At 39.9% G+C, this 16773-nt stretch overlaps 2 protein-coding genes across 4 annotated transcripts; both read left to right on the forward strand.

Annotated features, from left to right (window-relative positions):
* Window positions 1-1313: 1313 nt before the first annotated feature.
* On the forward strand, window positions 1314-8648 carry LOC113667631 (potassium voltage-gated channel subfamily A member 1). The gene is made up of 2 exons (XM_027183480.2): window positions 1314-2647; window positions 5844-8648. Exons 1-2 carry the CDS (start codon window positions 1569-1571, stop codon window positions 6151-6153), a joined length of 1389 nt encoding a protein of 462 aa, XP_027039281.2. The 5' UTR covers window positions 1314-1568; the 3' UTR covers window positions 6154-8648.
* Window positions 8649-9188: 540 nt separating this feature from the next.
* Window positions 9189-15715, forward strand: LOC113667633 (NACHT, LRR and PYD domains-containing protein 3). Of its 3 annotated transcripts, XM_027183484.2 has the most exons (4): window positions 9352-9574; window positions 10867-14647; window positions 14923-14984; window positions 15624-15715. In XM_027183484.2, exons 2-3 carry the CDS (start codon window positions 10897-10899, stop codon window positions 14943-14945), a joined length of 3774 nt encoding a protein of 1257 aa, XP_027039285.2. In that variant the 5' UTR covers window positions 9352-9574; window positions 10867-10896; the 3' UTR covers window positions 14946-14984; window positions 15624-15715. The 3 variants fall into 3 exon arrangements, with proteins under 3 accessions (XP_089042241.1, XP_027039285.2, XP_027039283.2); XM_089186115.1 differs by lacking the exon at window positions 15624-15715 and adding an exon at window positions 9189-9342 and having other exon boundaries at window positions 9458-9574; window positions 10867-15322; XM_027183482.2 differs by lacking the exon at window positions 15624-15715 and having other exon boundaries at window positions 10870-15322.
* The last annotated feature ends 1058 nt before the right edge of the window (window positions 15716-16773 follow it).

The raw sequence follows: 16773 nt of genomic DNA on the forward strand, positions 1-16773 counted from the left end.
GACCCGCCATCGTTCTTTAACAGAAGTGCAGTGAAATAGGACGGTGTTTTATTCGGTCAACAATTCCTCGAATTAGCATGACAGTAGATTAACAGTTGCAAGAAAAAAAAGAAAGAAAGAAAAAACGTGCTTGAAATAGAAGTCGCATTGAGTTTTATTTCTTTTTGTCGCTATCATGGTGAAACCACGATCACTGTTGAAATGAACTTACGTTCTTTATCGCCAAACATTCGAATTGCGGTTCTTTGTGCGAAAGAAACAATAAAGATCGAGAAGTCTCAAGCCAAAGACATTAATCTTTTCATATAACCATGCCACAAAGCCATCAACAGCGAAAATTTTATTTCAGTAATTGGTCAAGCGGAGTATTTCATAAATTGAGGAATAAATATTAGCCTGGAGTCGTGATGAATAATTGATTCACCTACTCGAAATAAACCGCCGTTCTCTACAATAATTACATTTGGCTGTCGATCTTTCCTCAATAAAAAGGTTTGAATTAAAATAAAGGAACGAAAAATAAGTGATATAACAATATTGATTTTCGCGGCACGTGTGCAAACAGCTTGTTCGCCGGCGCGATTTGAAATAATTTTTGTGAGCACAGTACATATTGAAATATTCCTATAATTATAAGGATATGAGGAGGTTTTGTAATTATTGATGTTATCTTCGACAAGATGTACCATCAAGTAAATATTTTATGTTAATAGTATTTGAGAGAAGCCTAAGCGGACAGAATAAACAGCAAACGATTCCGAAAAGTCGTTTTTGCATTCTTATCTATTCTAAGAACGAGTTACCATGTCGGTGGTAACACATTATCATGTGCTGCGCAAAAATGGAAATTGCATTTACATTACTTTCAGTAACTCATGACATTTTTATTTTTACGTTCTAGTTATATTTTGGTTTAATGCATTAGCTAGTATGTGGTCGCATATTAAAATGATAATGTTCGCTCTAATTCGTTTTTGTTATGCAAAATTCTCTTTACACAATAACTGTACCTCTCTTTTTTGTTTTTCACCCGTGAGTTTCATTAGCTTTCTTTAAAGAACTCCTGGCTAACAAAATTCGACGGAAGCTAAGAAATAATGCACCGCTTCGTAGAGTTTCTTAATTTTCATAAGCAATGGCCAGTGTCTTTAAGTTGAGTTATATCATTAATACTGTGTCGGCTCTTTATCGGTGTGTTCGAATGTACACGAGTTAACAACTTGTCCGGAAAATCTCCTTCTCCTGAATACATTAATCTATTTGAATTATTCATGTGGCCTTTCTTTAAATTTACAATTCTAAAATGACAGTGCGTAGAAAACAATAAAAACAGTATTCACCCTAGCACCTGTCATGTCGTTGCTGAATGTCGCCCACTCTGGTAGAGCGAACAGAAATCTTTCATCAACCCATTCGATTTTAAACGAGTTTGCGTCGATGAAGATCTGACAAGCGATTCGTCCCAACGAAATTACATGTTCGCTGAATTTATGCGATACCTCTCAGAGACTTAAAAGGACATCAATTGCTCGTTTTTCCAATTGCTTTATTGCCATCTGGGAGAGCGAATGGAGATCAATCCTGGATTGAATCACATCAGCGAACAAGCGAGCAACAATTCATCTGTTCAGGCCCCAAAGCCATGTCTTAGAGGAGAAAGCAATGATAAGGGACGAAGGATTATTATCAATGTTAGCGGCCTGAGGTTTGAAACCTACGAACGCACGCTTTCTCAATTCCCGGCTACACTTCTCGGTTGTGCAGCGAAAAGAGAATTCTACTTTGACATCGAAAACAATGAATATTTTTTCGACAGAAATCGCTCATCGTTTGAGGCCATATTATTTTTTTATCAGTCTAATGGCAAACTTGTTCGGCCAAGCGGTGTTCCGTTGTATGTTTTCTCGGAAGAGGTCAGATTTTTTGAACTTGGTAAGGAACATCTTCAGCGGTTAGAGATCGAAGAGGGATATATAACTGAAGAAAAACCAGTATTGCCCACAAACCAAACTCAAAGGAGAATATGGGAATTATTCGAATATCCGGACAGTTCAATGCCGGCGCGTTTTTTAGCTATGTGGTCAGTGTCTGTGATTTTACTCTCTATCGTGGTATTCTGTCTCGAGACTTTACCAAGTATAAGATGTGCGACTGATCCAAGTGGAACTGGTTGTGAAGCATACGGTGGAACCCCTCAACCCGAGAAAATGTGGTACACTGTAATCGAAATTCTGTGTATTTCATGGTTCACCCTTGAGTATGTTGTCAGGTTATTGTCTTCACCGCAAAAGTTGGTCTTTATTCGCACATTTTTGAATATCATTGACCTTGTTGCGATTTTACCCTACTACATTACGCTTCCAATGAACGAAGCCCGCGTAACCTCGTTGGCTGTGCTAAGAGTTATTCGTCTTGTCCGTGTCTTCCGTATATTTAAACTTTCACGTCATTCAAAAGGCTTACAAGTCCTTGGCTACACGCTGCGGTCAAGCTCAAGAGAACTGGCCATGCTCATCTTTTTCCTCTTGATTGGAGTAGTGCTGTTCGCGAGTGCAGTTTTTTACGCGGAACAAGACAACAAAAAGAGCCATTTCAAAAGTATCCCTGATGCATTCTGGTGGGCAGTAGTTACCATGACAACAGTGGGGTAGGTTAAGAATTTTCATTTATAGAAGTTGTAAATTTGAAACCGATGACCGAGTTGTTGTCGCTTGAAGCATAAATGTGATTTTCCGTGAACTGGGAGGCTCCCTCTCGATCTAAGCAAAGCTGTGATCATATTTGAAAAGGATTATTCTTTGTAATATTATGAACATGAGACTCTTTCGAATACAATTAAAAGGAAAATTAACCTTTAACTTATGTACTTTTTATCATTGTGAAAAATTCTCCGAAATTCAATTTAATCCGGCTGTTTACAGAAGATAGAATGAAGTTTAAAACAAGATTCATACATAAGTAAGAAAGTTTTGGCTCTAGAGGAAGTCGTTTATCATTCTTTCAATATACGCGCAGGAAAAGACCTGGTCGTAAATATTGACGAACTTTTTTTTTCTTGCCTTAATTGGCTTGCTTAAAAGTAAATCATTCTATATTTTATCGCTCCAATTTTTTCCTTTTATTTAAAGAAAATTTGTACCACGGGTTCGGTCGCCAGCGCGATCAAAAATTAATGAACGCATAGGAATAATTAAAATTTTTAGCAAATAAATTTTACATTTTTATTTTAGCAATACCTTGTTTGCTATGTTTATTCGGAATTCAACTTAAATGGTCGTTGAAGCTCAAAAAAATCGCCACAAAATAAAATGAGATCCTCGATTTAACTTTCCTGATTCGAGACAAATGATTTTATCTATTCACTGATAAGTTCTCCGAATTAGAAAAATTACGAGATAGGGTAAAGTCAAACAGACAGAAACGTATGGCGTAGTGAATTTCATTTGTGTGCATGTTTTATTATTCCCTGGATTTCACGGTTATGGGAAGGAAGAGCTGGATCGTGCAATAAGTTTAAAGAATTGAAACAAATGAGATAAATATTTTTTTTCAACGTAGTTCCATGCTATGAATTTAAGTTTCTCTAAGGAAATGAAAAGAGCTTCTAAAAATGGAAGCACACGCATACATTAGATGTTGTGGACATCGGTGATAACAAAAAAGCCGTCTCCATCGCTTTATGTGTGGTAAATTTGGCCAATATGAACGACGGAAAGGAAGGAACAGAACACTGTAGGAGGTTTTGGTCGAAGTTTTCTTTTTCCTGTCGTTATCAAAACCCGCAAGTCCTCTTTTGAAAAGTGTGGCTTAAATTCGATCGATAGTTTTTGAGCGAATGTATCCTCTTTATATTTTCGTAGTTTAGTCAATCTAATTCTCTAGGTATGCAATATAGTGGTTAGATGTTAACTTCCGGATGGTGAAATAAGTTGTGGTTGTAACACTGAAAACAGCAGATAAGCTCTTTGGTGTCTTGTTTCTGAGCACAGACTCGAGCAATGCAAACGTGAACAATTTCACAGCAGGTGTGCTGCTCTACTTGCTTAAGATATTCAGAGTTCATCATACTAATTTTGAGTAAGATCGTTTTTTTTTAAAGCGTAACAAAAATACATTGAAGCCTTTTTTGCTGTTGTTTTTATATTGGATCTCTCAGTTATCCACCTGCTTTGTTTTAATCATCTCGACACTCAAGGCTCAAAATAGTACAAATCTACCCACTTCGTGCGCCTAATGAAAATGATATTGGCGGCAACTAAAGCTGCCATTACATAATAAATGCTTTAATAAAAGTCAATCAGTATTTTAAAAAAACCAGACGCTTCATTGACAAAGAACTTGCGCCGGGATTAATAGAGGCGGCTTTAATAATTCATATATCGGTGAAATGCTTCATCAAAATAGGCATCATTAGTCTATTTGGCCACAGAATTGTGATCATGATTAGTAAACACCTTTTTTATATAAGTGCACAGTAGCCAAGTTTCTTTCATTAGATTGGTAAGACGTCCAAGGCTAACTGAGATGAATAATTGATGAGAGCAGGGTGAAAAAGAAAATAATCAGTTAAATATATGTATATAGTAATTATTAAAATCATGTTTTGAAATCCTGTGGCATCTCTAAAATCTTTTGGTTGAAATACAGACGTGATTAAAGTTGCTTGACCATTAGTTGGATTCAGCTTTTATCTCTAATCAGTTGAGCACGTATTATCAAGAGAAGTCTCTACTTTTAACGAAATTAAGGTTACGTTTATTAAGCGACTGTTTGATAAAAAGCTTGTAGACTCCCTTTTAAAATATTTACGATTTCTTATGCACGAAACGAGAAAACCACTTCTATTGGACAAAGAGAGCTCATGTGTAGCAGTCTCCATGCCTTCTTTTCTTCAGTGGAACTCAATTATATCCCTCAGAGTCTGTGAGAACCATACCCTTATTTTTATCTTTTAATGGCCATTTATTCTAGTTTGAGATTAGCCTTCTCCAGGAAGTCTTGGAAGCAAAATTTCGTTTGAAAGACTATCTATAAAGACCATAAGCCAAGGAATATATTAGGAACCTCCCTCTCTTTTCCCCCGAATTTCTTTCCTTCACTGATTGCACAGGCTGCGGTAAAGCTTAGACAGCTACGTTTTAAGCGAACTGAGGGAGAACGACAGCATAACAAATACGTATATAAATGTCATTTGAATTAAAAATTCCCCAAAGAGGCTCTGTATGGCAAATGAAACCCGTGAATGTTCACAAGGGTTGGAAGTAATCGTTTACTGCATTAGTTTGGGTTTATGTCGCCCTGTGATTACTTTCAAAAAAACCTCCATCCTCTAATCAAAATAGATGCAACATTAAACCAATTTCAACTTGGTCATCCGCGTTTTATCAGACGAGCTGACAGAATCTCAACACGATCAGAGAGTAACATAACGACGGTCTTGAAAGTTAGAGCACCGGATGATATGATGTGAGCACTATGCTACATTGCCCCCATGTTGTTACTTTTTGAGCACTTAGCCTTGTTTTGCCAATTGGGGGTAAAATACGCGAGATATGTCAGTGAGGTAGAAAAAAATTATGAAAGACAAACAGACGGGGGTGGGTGCAGATCTGCTCCTCTCTGGTCTCGGAGAGCAAAAACAGAACTAAAAATAAAGTTAAAAATCTGTTTACCTGCAATTCTGTGTAAAACGGAGAAAGGAAGGTCAGTGACATGAATGTTAGGTTTATGCCTGAACCTCAATCATAGACTCTAGTAAAATGTTGTTATCAAAACCCAAACTAGTCAAGAAACATGTTAATATCGCATTTATATCAAGTTCAGATGTCTCTTTCTTTTTACAGATACGGAGACATGACTCCTCTCACTTTGGGAGGTAAAATAGTTGGTTCTATCTGCGCTATATCAGGAGTGTTGACCATTGCTCTCCCTGTGCCGGTTATTGTTTCAAATTTCAACTACTTCTACAAAAGGGAGGAATTGAACCAGTCCCTCGATATGGCGGAAAACGGCGAGTGTGGTAGAGACCAAAACGAAGATCTTGACGCCTTCAACGGGCCACTGACCAGCCCATCTGGACACATGACACTCAGTTCACCTAATGCGTTTACAGGAATGGAGGAAGTTCGAGTAAAAAATGAGACCCCTGTTTGATCATGTGACTACTCGCGCTGGGCCGCTGACCACTGAGTCCATTTGGGCTCGGCTCATCGAACGTGTTTGGATTTGAAGAGGTTTGTGTATAAACTGAGATCCACGTTCGATCATGTAACTCGATAACCCGTTCTTTAGAAGGAAGCTTAAACAAGTCTATAGAAACATATGTCGCGTTTTAATTGCTACCGCCTTTCTCCGTGTCATCACTTTCCTTACGACTCAACGCGCTCATAAATAGATCACGGTTTATGTACTCAAAAATTACAAGAAAACAGTCAAGACGGTACATGGTTAATAGCATAAAGAAGTCAATATTTCTTTCATGACCTCGCCAAGTGGATAGGACGAAATTGTTAAAAAAAAAAGAATGGGCTTCATGGGCGAGCTGAGTCATACGACAATAACAGCGGTGCAGATGTTAAAATTTGATCAGCTAGGGATTTAGTGATGGCAAAGTCTTTGATCCTTTCATTAGTCACTTGACGATGATCAAGTTAGCTCAGAAGTTTTGATCTAAAACAGAAGTGCAGTGGACATGTATCCATGCTTGGTTACATCGAGTCTCACGATGGAACAAACGACAGGATTAATGGGAGTTTTGCCTGAATAAATCCAGTGGTTCAGTGATCCTTGAAATGTCACGCTGAAAAAGACCAGTATAGATTTCTGAGAGCCAAAGAACATAGACTATGGAGAGCAAAGGTACAGGAAAGCCAGCAGACTGGAAAACCTACCCAACTTAAACTACGCATATTTTGTCTTGCTTGTGCGTTTATCAGTGCTGCATTGTCGAGGTGCATATTTCTTCTCGTCAGTCGCAAAGATAGATTTCTTGGTTTGGATACTCAACCGAAGATCACCGGTCCCGTCGGGCTAAAAGGAATAACACCAGTCAGCGGTTTCGTTCTTTTAAAGTGGACTAAAATTTCTTTGCATATCTTTCAAGTACTTGCTAACTATTGCAGTATTTACATTAAGCGGGAAGACTTAAATTAAGTAAGAAATATTTGATGGAATTTTAATTGCTTGTTTCGGAATTACGTTAAGTTTTCCTCTGACGTTTACTGAATTTGCCGGAAAAATTGGATTCATTCATGGATGATCTTATTTATTGTTAATTTTTATACATGTTCCAACATACGTTTTGTTAATGAAAAGTACGGTGCTCTTTGGAATGTTTAATGCTTGGTTCTAAACAGGGCTAAAACAGTCCAAGGAACCTAACAGATGTCTCGGGTAATATGTATATCGTTTTACTATTATAATATCAGTGGTTAAACCGCTGCCAAAAAACTATAAGCTATCTGTGAATCTTCTTGCGTCTTGAGGACGCAGATTTCCCCGGTTTATTAAGTTCAAATTTTTAGATATTCTCATCAGAACTGACAATTTAAATGGAAAAAGGCTGTGTCTGATCAAACATAAAAACCACATAAAAGCATAAAGACTACTGTTCAACTTTGAAACACTTCTAAAATGTATATAAATGAACACTATAAAAAAGGTTAGCTAGTATGGTGTATAAATTAATCAATTAATTGTGGTTCTATAAGGAAACTAACTGAGAAGTATGCTTTGTTCACCACATAATTTATATCTCGCTATTGGAAAGTGTGTTTTGAAATATACTTTTCAACGCAGTTTGATAATCTGAGAAAAAAACCTTTCGAAAAACAATTAGGGACGTCACCATTTTGAAACACAACTTGGTAACCTGCCTGCGCAGATATGACGCCACGGAGTCTCATCCAAATAGCGGGAACCTCAACGCGCTTTCCCGCGATTCTTTTCAACGATTTCTACTTGATTATTGCCAAAAATTAATTACTAGCATTTGCATGAAAAGTAATTTTCTGTTTTATTTCTTATTGTTTGATTTTGAAACTCAGAAAACCTTGAACACTTGGATTTGATTCTGACAGGCCAATCCTGTACTAACCAATAATTTTTAACCTCTGGACTTGTAGGGAAAACTCAAAACCACAAGCTGCTTATTGTGGCTGTTTAAGATTCAGTTTCCTGACACCCTATTGGCTTTTTTCCTTTAAAACAATAATACGCTAATAACATATCTGGCCCTCACGGTTTTCTGAGTTTCACAATAAATAGATCGCTAGGGGTGGATGCAAAAGAAATGAGACTGCATGGAGTAAAGCAAACGGAATGGAAAAAAGATCGGCATACGCATTTCGAAGGCTAATCGATCAGACAAGAAAGGTCTTAAAGAGCTGAAACACTCCCACTTGATAATTGCTTCTATAAATTTTCAATGGCAAGTATCCAATTATGTGGCTTCTGGTTGTGCTAAAAGCTTTTGTAGTTTCAGAGTATCTAATTAGATTTCAATAGATACTATTTAGTAAGGACCGAGGCCTTGGGACAAAGGTTGCATTAGTTCACGGTCTTGTCTTCTAGTTTCTATGAAACATATTTAAATGTGTACATAGTTTGATTGAAACTAATAAACGGTGGAGAAGCACATTTATTTTTAATGGCGGGTTTTTATCAATCTACAATATAAACAAATTCACATTTTTGTAATTGCAACGATTTTTTCGTCGACAGACCAGTATAAAGCTTATTTGGATGGATAAACCAACCAGCGAGTAACACCTCGTGGTAGTGGGGGGAGAGGATAGATGACCCCCAGACTATATTTTGTTTCGTTGTAAAATGTTCGTAAATCTGACTCAGTTCTTGAAGGAGCATACGATCATGGGCTACCCTCGTAAAAAAATTGTAAAGTAGTTCAAGTACTCACATTGTTCTTTTACCTCAAGAGAAATTTAATTTCATTTGACTGTTTACATTCTAGAGATTAATGCTGACAGACATCAGTTGAAACAAAACCTTAGAACAATCTTGTGACCTCTCGCGTTTATTGTTTTTTAAAATAGGATTTCACTGAGTCACAGACGTTCCATTCTGACTACAAAAGGCTCAATTTTGTTTCACAGTAGATTCTTAAAAGCATTTTTTAAACAGCTATGATACTTTTACAGTATGGGTCGAAGGAGAGAAACACTCTCTGAAAGTGGATTTTCAAGTTTAAAGCAAGTAGGTTCCCTGAGCCGGATGTGACCAGACAGTTGTCGGTTTCGATTCGTATCGTTTGCCTGTCAAGCCTTCAGGCGCTTTTCCAAAATAAACCATCAATTTCAAAGGTCATCGACTGACAGCTTTATGGTAATAAGAATGAACGCTCGTGCTGTTTCTATGATGAACCTAGTGGATTTGTTAGCTTTCTTGTCCTCAAGCTGATTTCTTCACTGTTTTGTCTTTTTCTCCGCCATTACAAAAGAATTCAAAAGCAAGAGATAACACGCCATGTTGATTTAGATCGCTCACAGCATCAGAAAGCTTTTCACATTTGACAACCCGACGAAGACGTCGAAGACGAAACAGAAGCACGAGTCTGGTAAGAAAACACTGAATCAATTTCGTATAGCTATGTTACATTAAAAGAAATGTCTCTCAGTGAAAGCTTAAAAAGTTTCGCATTTTTGGCCGAAGAATAACTTGCCATATTGTTTAGTTTCCGTAGTGTGCTGACTACGGGGCTATAGAAGTGGGAACTAATTATATACATGTATGCTTTAAACGCGTCTCCCTTAGAAACATTCACTGCACCTAACTTATATTAAGTCATACATATTGTTTTCAAAATGTACTTCGCTGCCATTTTCTAAGGACCGTTGTGATTTCCAGAATCCATCACACAACAAATTGCGGAAAGAGGCATCTTCGTAATCGTCACTAGCAAAGTCAGTCCAAATTTTACTATGCGCCGCGTTTGTACATCAAAATATATTTCAGATTCTTTATCATGAATTTCAATTGAAGTGTATTCAGTTTATTCATCAGCTTTTATTTGACGATTTTAAGAGGTGCATCGAGCTACGCCATCAAAAAGTTTAGATTAAAACAAAGCCATTTTATGCAGAAATGTCAATCCCAGCTGGATCACGTTACTAAAAATTTGTTTCTTGATTAGTTGTTAGAATTGTTTTAGAGCATAGAGACACATAAGCCACATGCCTGAAAGAGGTATATGTATCATGTATAGACACAAGGAAAAGACGTGTAACACAGCTTCAAAGCTGTCGCCAATTTCTGATTACGTGATGTCCTGTTTTCCAACTGAGTCAAAACGATTATGCGCAAACAAGATTTATTTTGACTCGCGTGACATACTAAGCTTGACCAAGCGTAACGACCACTTTGGTGACCTATTATTGGAACGCAATTTTCGAAGGCCTGTTGAGAAGGGACAGAAAGCAGTTAGGAAACTCAGACTTAAAAGGAATTTTCGGATTGTTCTGCAGAAGGGTCGTCTTAAAGACCCCTCCCCCTCCCCCTCCCCCTCCCCCTCCCCACCATCCCTGATATTAATTTCAAAGAGGCCCTTCGCCCCAACTTTAAAGTTCAAATGGTAAGTTCAAATTGTATTTTTCGACAGGAAAAAGTGAAAAAAGGACACTGATAAGAGTTGCCAGATAATTGAGTAGCTAGTGTGTTGCGATCTCATATTTTGCCGAGAGCTTTCGTAAACCTGACTGATCCTTGAGAACCGATTTCAATTCGTATAAGCCGTCAAAATTCCGCCGACATATTATTGAGATTGTTCGTCCGCGTAAAATGTGACAAAAGTTTAATCAACGATGTTATTTTAGAATACTAACAAACAAATCATTTAAATTTCCTTTTAAGAAGAAAATTGCACCAACGACTGGAGGAACCATGGGAAGCAAAACAAGGGAGCTTATCCTTCTGATCTGGAAGTCTCAAACATACTTTGGGCAGCTTCAAGTTGGTGTATGGTTCGTTTCGTATTTGGCAACTTTAATAGGATTGGAAGTACTATATTCTCGAGGCAATTACCTTATTTGCAACGGCACAACAGAGTATCTTGATGTGAAATGTCCTGACAGTGACAGCCCCGCTTTGAAAATGCAACGGCCTTTCATAAGAATATATGGTGGCGTTTATTTTGCCATTTTGTTAATTTACACTCTTTACATTGTTCCCAGGCTTTGGCGATTCCGCAGGAGAAAAAACACAACACCATTATGTGGTCTTTACGCCGTTTATTGCTTGCAACTCTTTGTAAGACTTTGTTATAACGTTATAATGTTTTTCGTTTACATCTCCCTTGTCTTTTACACGTTCCCAGTTCGTCTAAACTGTGTCGTTCCCGGCTTGGAAGATGCAAGTATCACCTGTGTTGATAAGTTTCGAACAGCGAAATCTGCCCTGCAGACCACAGTCTTACTAGTTATTGTGGTGCTAACATTGTTCTCTCTACTTGAATTCATATTCCTGTTGAGTCTCACAAGGTCGAGAAGTAGAACAATCTTCATTGGAGATGCAAACCAACGGAAAGAACACCTTGATAATGGCTGTTGGTGTACATGTGTTATGCCAACGGATCAACAGTTTGGCTTGTTTCGCCTCCACTTGAGCGAGGTGTGTGAGTATCGCGAGCCTTCTTGCGAATATGTTAGCCCTTTAAGAGAATATCTGGTTGACATGAGGAATATTTACTCGACGAAAACAGAATATATCGACAGTTCTCCCCTTGACAACGTCGATGCCTTGAAACTGGACGATATGTTTACAAGACCAGTGTTGTCAGGGGTAAAATGCCCCAAAACTATGGCAAACAAATATTTAGCTGCAAAAAATTCAGAGAGTCTGGAGGCTTTTGGGAGTATTTCGATAACAGGCAAGGCAGGAATGGGAAAGACCACCTTAGCTCAAAAAATCGTCAGAGGCTGGGCAAAGGAAGAGTCGTCACTCACGTCACGCATCAAGATTCTGCTTTGCTTCGATTTTAAAGCTCTGGAAGACTCTCCTGGCGACGGAATTTCGTTCGAGGATTTAATCCGCCGCCAGGTTTCTTTAGATCTTCCAAAAGACCTCCTTGATTTTGTGAAAAGAAATCCCAAGGCGACGCTAATCGTGGTTGACAACGTCTGCGAACCAAAATCTGGATGCCAGGAATCTGACTTCGCCGATAGTTTTGAAGAAAAAATGCCCTTTTCAGCCTTGTTGAAGAAACTTGTGACTGGAAAAATCTTAAAGGGTGCAACAGTTCTAACCTTGTCTAGGCTTACAGAGAACAGTGTTGCAGATTTGTTCGGCGTTGCAAGTCAAACAGAACTCATGGGATTTTCTCCGAGTGAAATCAATGGGTACATTAAGAAGTATTTCTCAAACAGTGACGATTGTGAAGACGACGAGTTGGCCACTGCCAGGTTGAAAGAGAATTTGACAGACAACACACTTTCCATATGTTGTGTTCCACTACATTGCTTCTACATTTGCACTCTCATGAAATGGTTAAGAGGCTCCAATGGCGCAGTTGTGCCAGAGACCGCAGGGAACCTCCCTGAAACCATCACCGAACTCTATATTGGCATAGCACAAATGATTTCCTGCTTGCAACAGACTACCAGGAAGCCAACCAGCCTGAGTGCAATAGAAACACACATACCAAGCTCACAAAATGTTGTAGAGGCCTCTTCAGAAGACTCAAGGTCACCACCGGAAACTGCTACGACATCAACTCAAAGCTTTCCTACGCAGGGTCTCACCCAGCGAAAAACATCCTCAAAAAAGCAGTTTGCTCTTCATAACCTGGAAGAAATTGACACAAAAGTCTGCTCTTTGGCAATGCAGAGTATTGATGAGGAAATGACTGTGTTTGACGTTGATTACCTTCGCTCCATGTTATCTGAGGAAGCAATTCCGCGTTACTTCAAAAGAACGAGACAAACAGATGACTCCGAAAAGGTGCAGTTCACTTTCCGATGCGACTTTCTTCGGGAATTTCTCGCAGCCTACTTTGTTGTGTCCGACAGGTCATTAAAAAGGCTAAAGAAGTTAGTGGAGCAAGTAAAGAATAACAGTTCGAGAAAGCGAGACCAAGTGCTTCAGTTTGCTTGCGGTCTGCAATTTTGTGATTCACAGGCCTCAGACCGAAAAAAGAAAGAAATGATTGATCTCGTCAAAGGGTTGTACAGTGTGTCTCAATCTGAAGACAAGAGAAGGCAAAAAGAACTTCAGCTATTAATGTTGAAATGTGCGGCCGAGATAAAGGATGAAAAGATCTCACGTGAGGTGGCGAGCAAGATGATCCCTATCGTTGAGTTTTCTGGCTGTGAGATTGGAGTTGCAGAATGCTCCGCTCTCGCAAATGTGTTAGGGACGTCACCATTCGCTTCCATTAGTAGTGTAGATTTATCGGATAACACAATCAGCGTGATGGGCGCACGTCAACTCACGCAGAAATTATTGCTTCCTGGTAAGGGCCCAACAGAAGACTTGAATGTACAAGGCAACGTTCTGGGTGATGAGGGACTTAAGGAACTTACTGAAGCTCTTAAGAAAAGGGAGTGTAGACTGAAGACGTTAAACGTAGCTGACAATTACATAACAAGCGATGGTGTATCAAAGTTATCGTTAGCACTTGAGTCAAACACTTGTTTAGAAGAGTTGAACCTGAGCTGTAATGAGATCTGTAGTCAAGGCGTTGAACATCTATCAAAAGTTCTCCAAAACGAAAATGGTAAAATCACTAAGTTGAATCTATCCTGGAACGATATTGGAGACGACGGAGTGATGTGTTTGGCTTCATTTAGACAAAGCACGCTTAATCTTGCTTGGAACAACATTGGTATGAGAGGCGTTCATTCCTTCATCTCGATATTTCATACGTTAAAGAATTTAGAGGAACTTGATCTGAGTGGAAATACCGTTGAGTCAGTGGGATTAGAAGCACTGTTGCCTTGTTTCATGGATACAAACTGCAAGTTAAAGTGTCTGGAGTTGAACCACTGCAAAATACAAGACGAGGGAGTCATCCATTGCTTAAAGGTGCTAAACTGTTTGCATAATCAAATCACACGTTTAGGCCTCGCTGGTAACAACATCACAAACGCTGGAGCAGAGAAAATAGCAGAGGCTCTAACTTCCTTAGAATGCAGGATCATCATTCTAAACTTGAGCTCCAACCTCATCGATGACAGCGGAGTAGAAAGTCTTTCTAAAAGCCTGAGTAGTCCAAACTGTGGCCTACGAGAACTTGATTTGAGCCACAATCAAATTCAGTGTAAGGGCTGCAAATGTTTAGCAGCAGCAATCAGAAAGCCCAACTGTTTACAGTGTTTAAACCTTGAAGGTAACCATATTGGTGATGAAGGAGCTGCAAAATTGTTGTCTGCTCTCAGGATTCATAGCAACAAACTCCAAACTTTGGTGCTGGATTCAAATGACATTGGTGATGAGGGCATCGCTGGCTTACCACATACATTTAGAAGTCCTCATTGCAAGCTGGGTCGTCTTGACTTGGGAAGAAACATTATCAGTCGAAATAGCATCACAACTGTCAGCGAAGCATTGAAGAGTCCCTTCTGCCATCTGGAACATCTGCGCCTGAAAGATTCACGATTAAGCGAATCATTCGAGACAAAGAAAAGCCTTCGAGCCAGTAAGCTGACCGATAAAGTATAAGTTGGTGATTTTCGCATTCTCTTATTTTATTATCGAATTGATAGCAGTTACTAAGTCTTCCAAAAACTTTAAGTTACCATGGAGTCGAATTTTGTTTCTCGTAATCGCATTGATATCGAGTTGTGTTGACCTGGAGATAGTCTGCGTGGTCTAGCGTTTTATTTTATTTTGGAATATGGTGACTTAGACGGCTCGAGATTTTATTGAGCTGTTAGGTTTCAGCAAGTTAAGATATGAGTCTTTTCATACCAGGTCGCGCAAGCTGGAACATGTGAAAAATTGTGTGATTTGGCTGTAAACTTGTCGTTATGCTTGTACGTAAACATTTCAGTTTTCTTTCTTAGTCTTAGCTTTCAGTTCTTGATTATTCGAGGATTTGATAACGGTATCCAACTACTTAATGAACAGAGAGCAAAGCGTAATTCTTGAATATTTCCCTTATTAAACTTAGACCACCTTGTGTGGTATGTAGTTTCTTCCAAACTTAGCTTTCCCGAGCGATCCTTTTTCATAATCAAGTGATTTTATTCAGATCTAATTAGAAAACACTACACAGCAAAACTCTATTCGATGATTTCTTAATCTGCAGGTCCGAAGTTTCTCCAATCTACGGAGAAGAAACTAAAAAAATAAAGACAGGAATATCTCACAATTTTTGTGTTGCATTGATTTTTTTAGAGGGGAATTAAATAAGAATAAACTAAAACGGAAAGGAAAGAGGTCAACGAAATACCAGACTGCAAAACCATTTTGCATCAACTGATTTCGATGAAAAGAGAGAGGACGTTTGGATTCGCGATAACATCAATAAATCAGAAATACTAACAAACGTCAGTCTGCTCAAAAGTTTCACAATCTTCAAAGAAAAACATTTTGTTTCAATGTTTTCCTGAATTAATGACTTGCCTGACTTTATATACCGGGTTCTGAAATAACTTATAATTAACTGATAGATTTAGCAGAATGGTAAAGTGAATGGGTACAGAGGATAATTAAACAGTGGGCACAGTGGACCAGTGGGTGCAGTGGACCAGAGGAACAGTGGACCAGTGGACCAGTGGACCAGTGGACCAGTGGACCAGTGGACCAGTGGACCAGTGGACCAGTGGACCAGTGGACCAGTGGACCAGTGGACCAGTGGACCAGTGGACCAGTGGACCAGTGGACCAGTGGACCAGTGGACCAGTGGACCAGTGGACCAGTGGACCAGTGGACCAGTGGACCAGTGGACCAGTGGACCAGTGGACCAGTGGACCAGTGGACCAGTGGACCAGTGGACCAGTGGACCAGTGGACCAGTGGACCAGTGGACCAGTGGACCAGTGGACCAGTGGACCAGTGGACCAGTGGACCAGTGGACCAGTGGACCAGTGGACCAGTGGACCAGTGGACCAGTGGACCAGTGGACCAGTGGACCAGTGGACCAGTGGACCAGTGGACCAGTGGACCAGTGGACCAGTGGACCAGTGGACCAGTGGACCAGTGGACCAGTGGACCAGTGGACCAGTGGACCAGTGGACCAGTGGACCAGTGGGCACAGAGGACCAAAGAAACATCGGGAACAGAGGACCAGTGGGTACAGAGGACCAGAGGAACAATGGGAACAGAGGACCGGTGGGTACAGAGGACCAGAGGGCACAGAGGACCAGTGGGTGCAGACGACCAGAGGAACAGTGGGAACAGAGGACCAATGGGTACAGAGGACCAGAGAAACAGTGGGTAAGAGGACCAGTGGGCACAGTGGACCTGAGGAGCAGTGGGTGAGAGGAACAGTGGGTACAGAGGACCAGAGGAACAGTGGGAACAGAGGACCAGTGGGAACAGAGGACCAGAGGAACAGTGGGAACAGAGGATCAGTGGGTACAGAGGACCAGAGGAACAGTGGGAACAGAGGACCAGTGGGTACAGAGGACCAGAGGAACAGTGGGAACAGAAGACCAGAGGAACGGTAGGAACAGAGGACCAGAGGAACAGCAGGGACAGATGACCAGTGGGTACAGTACTGTACAGGTCTGTACCCACTGTTCCACTGGTCCTCTGTGCCCACTGTTTCTCTGGTCCTCTGTACCCACTGGTCCTCTGTTCCTACTTTTCCATTGTACTA

Source organism: Pocillopora damicornis, chromosome 10, assembly GCF_964200805.1.
Source record: "Pocillopora damicornis chromosome 10, jaPocDami1.2, whole genome shotgun sequence".
Taxonomy (NCBI): domain Eukaryota; kingdom Metazoa; phylum Cnidaria; class Anthozoa; order Scleractinia; family Pocilloporidae; genus Pocillopora; species Pocillopora damicornis.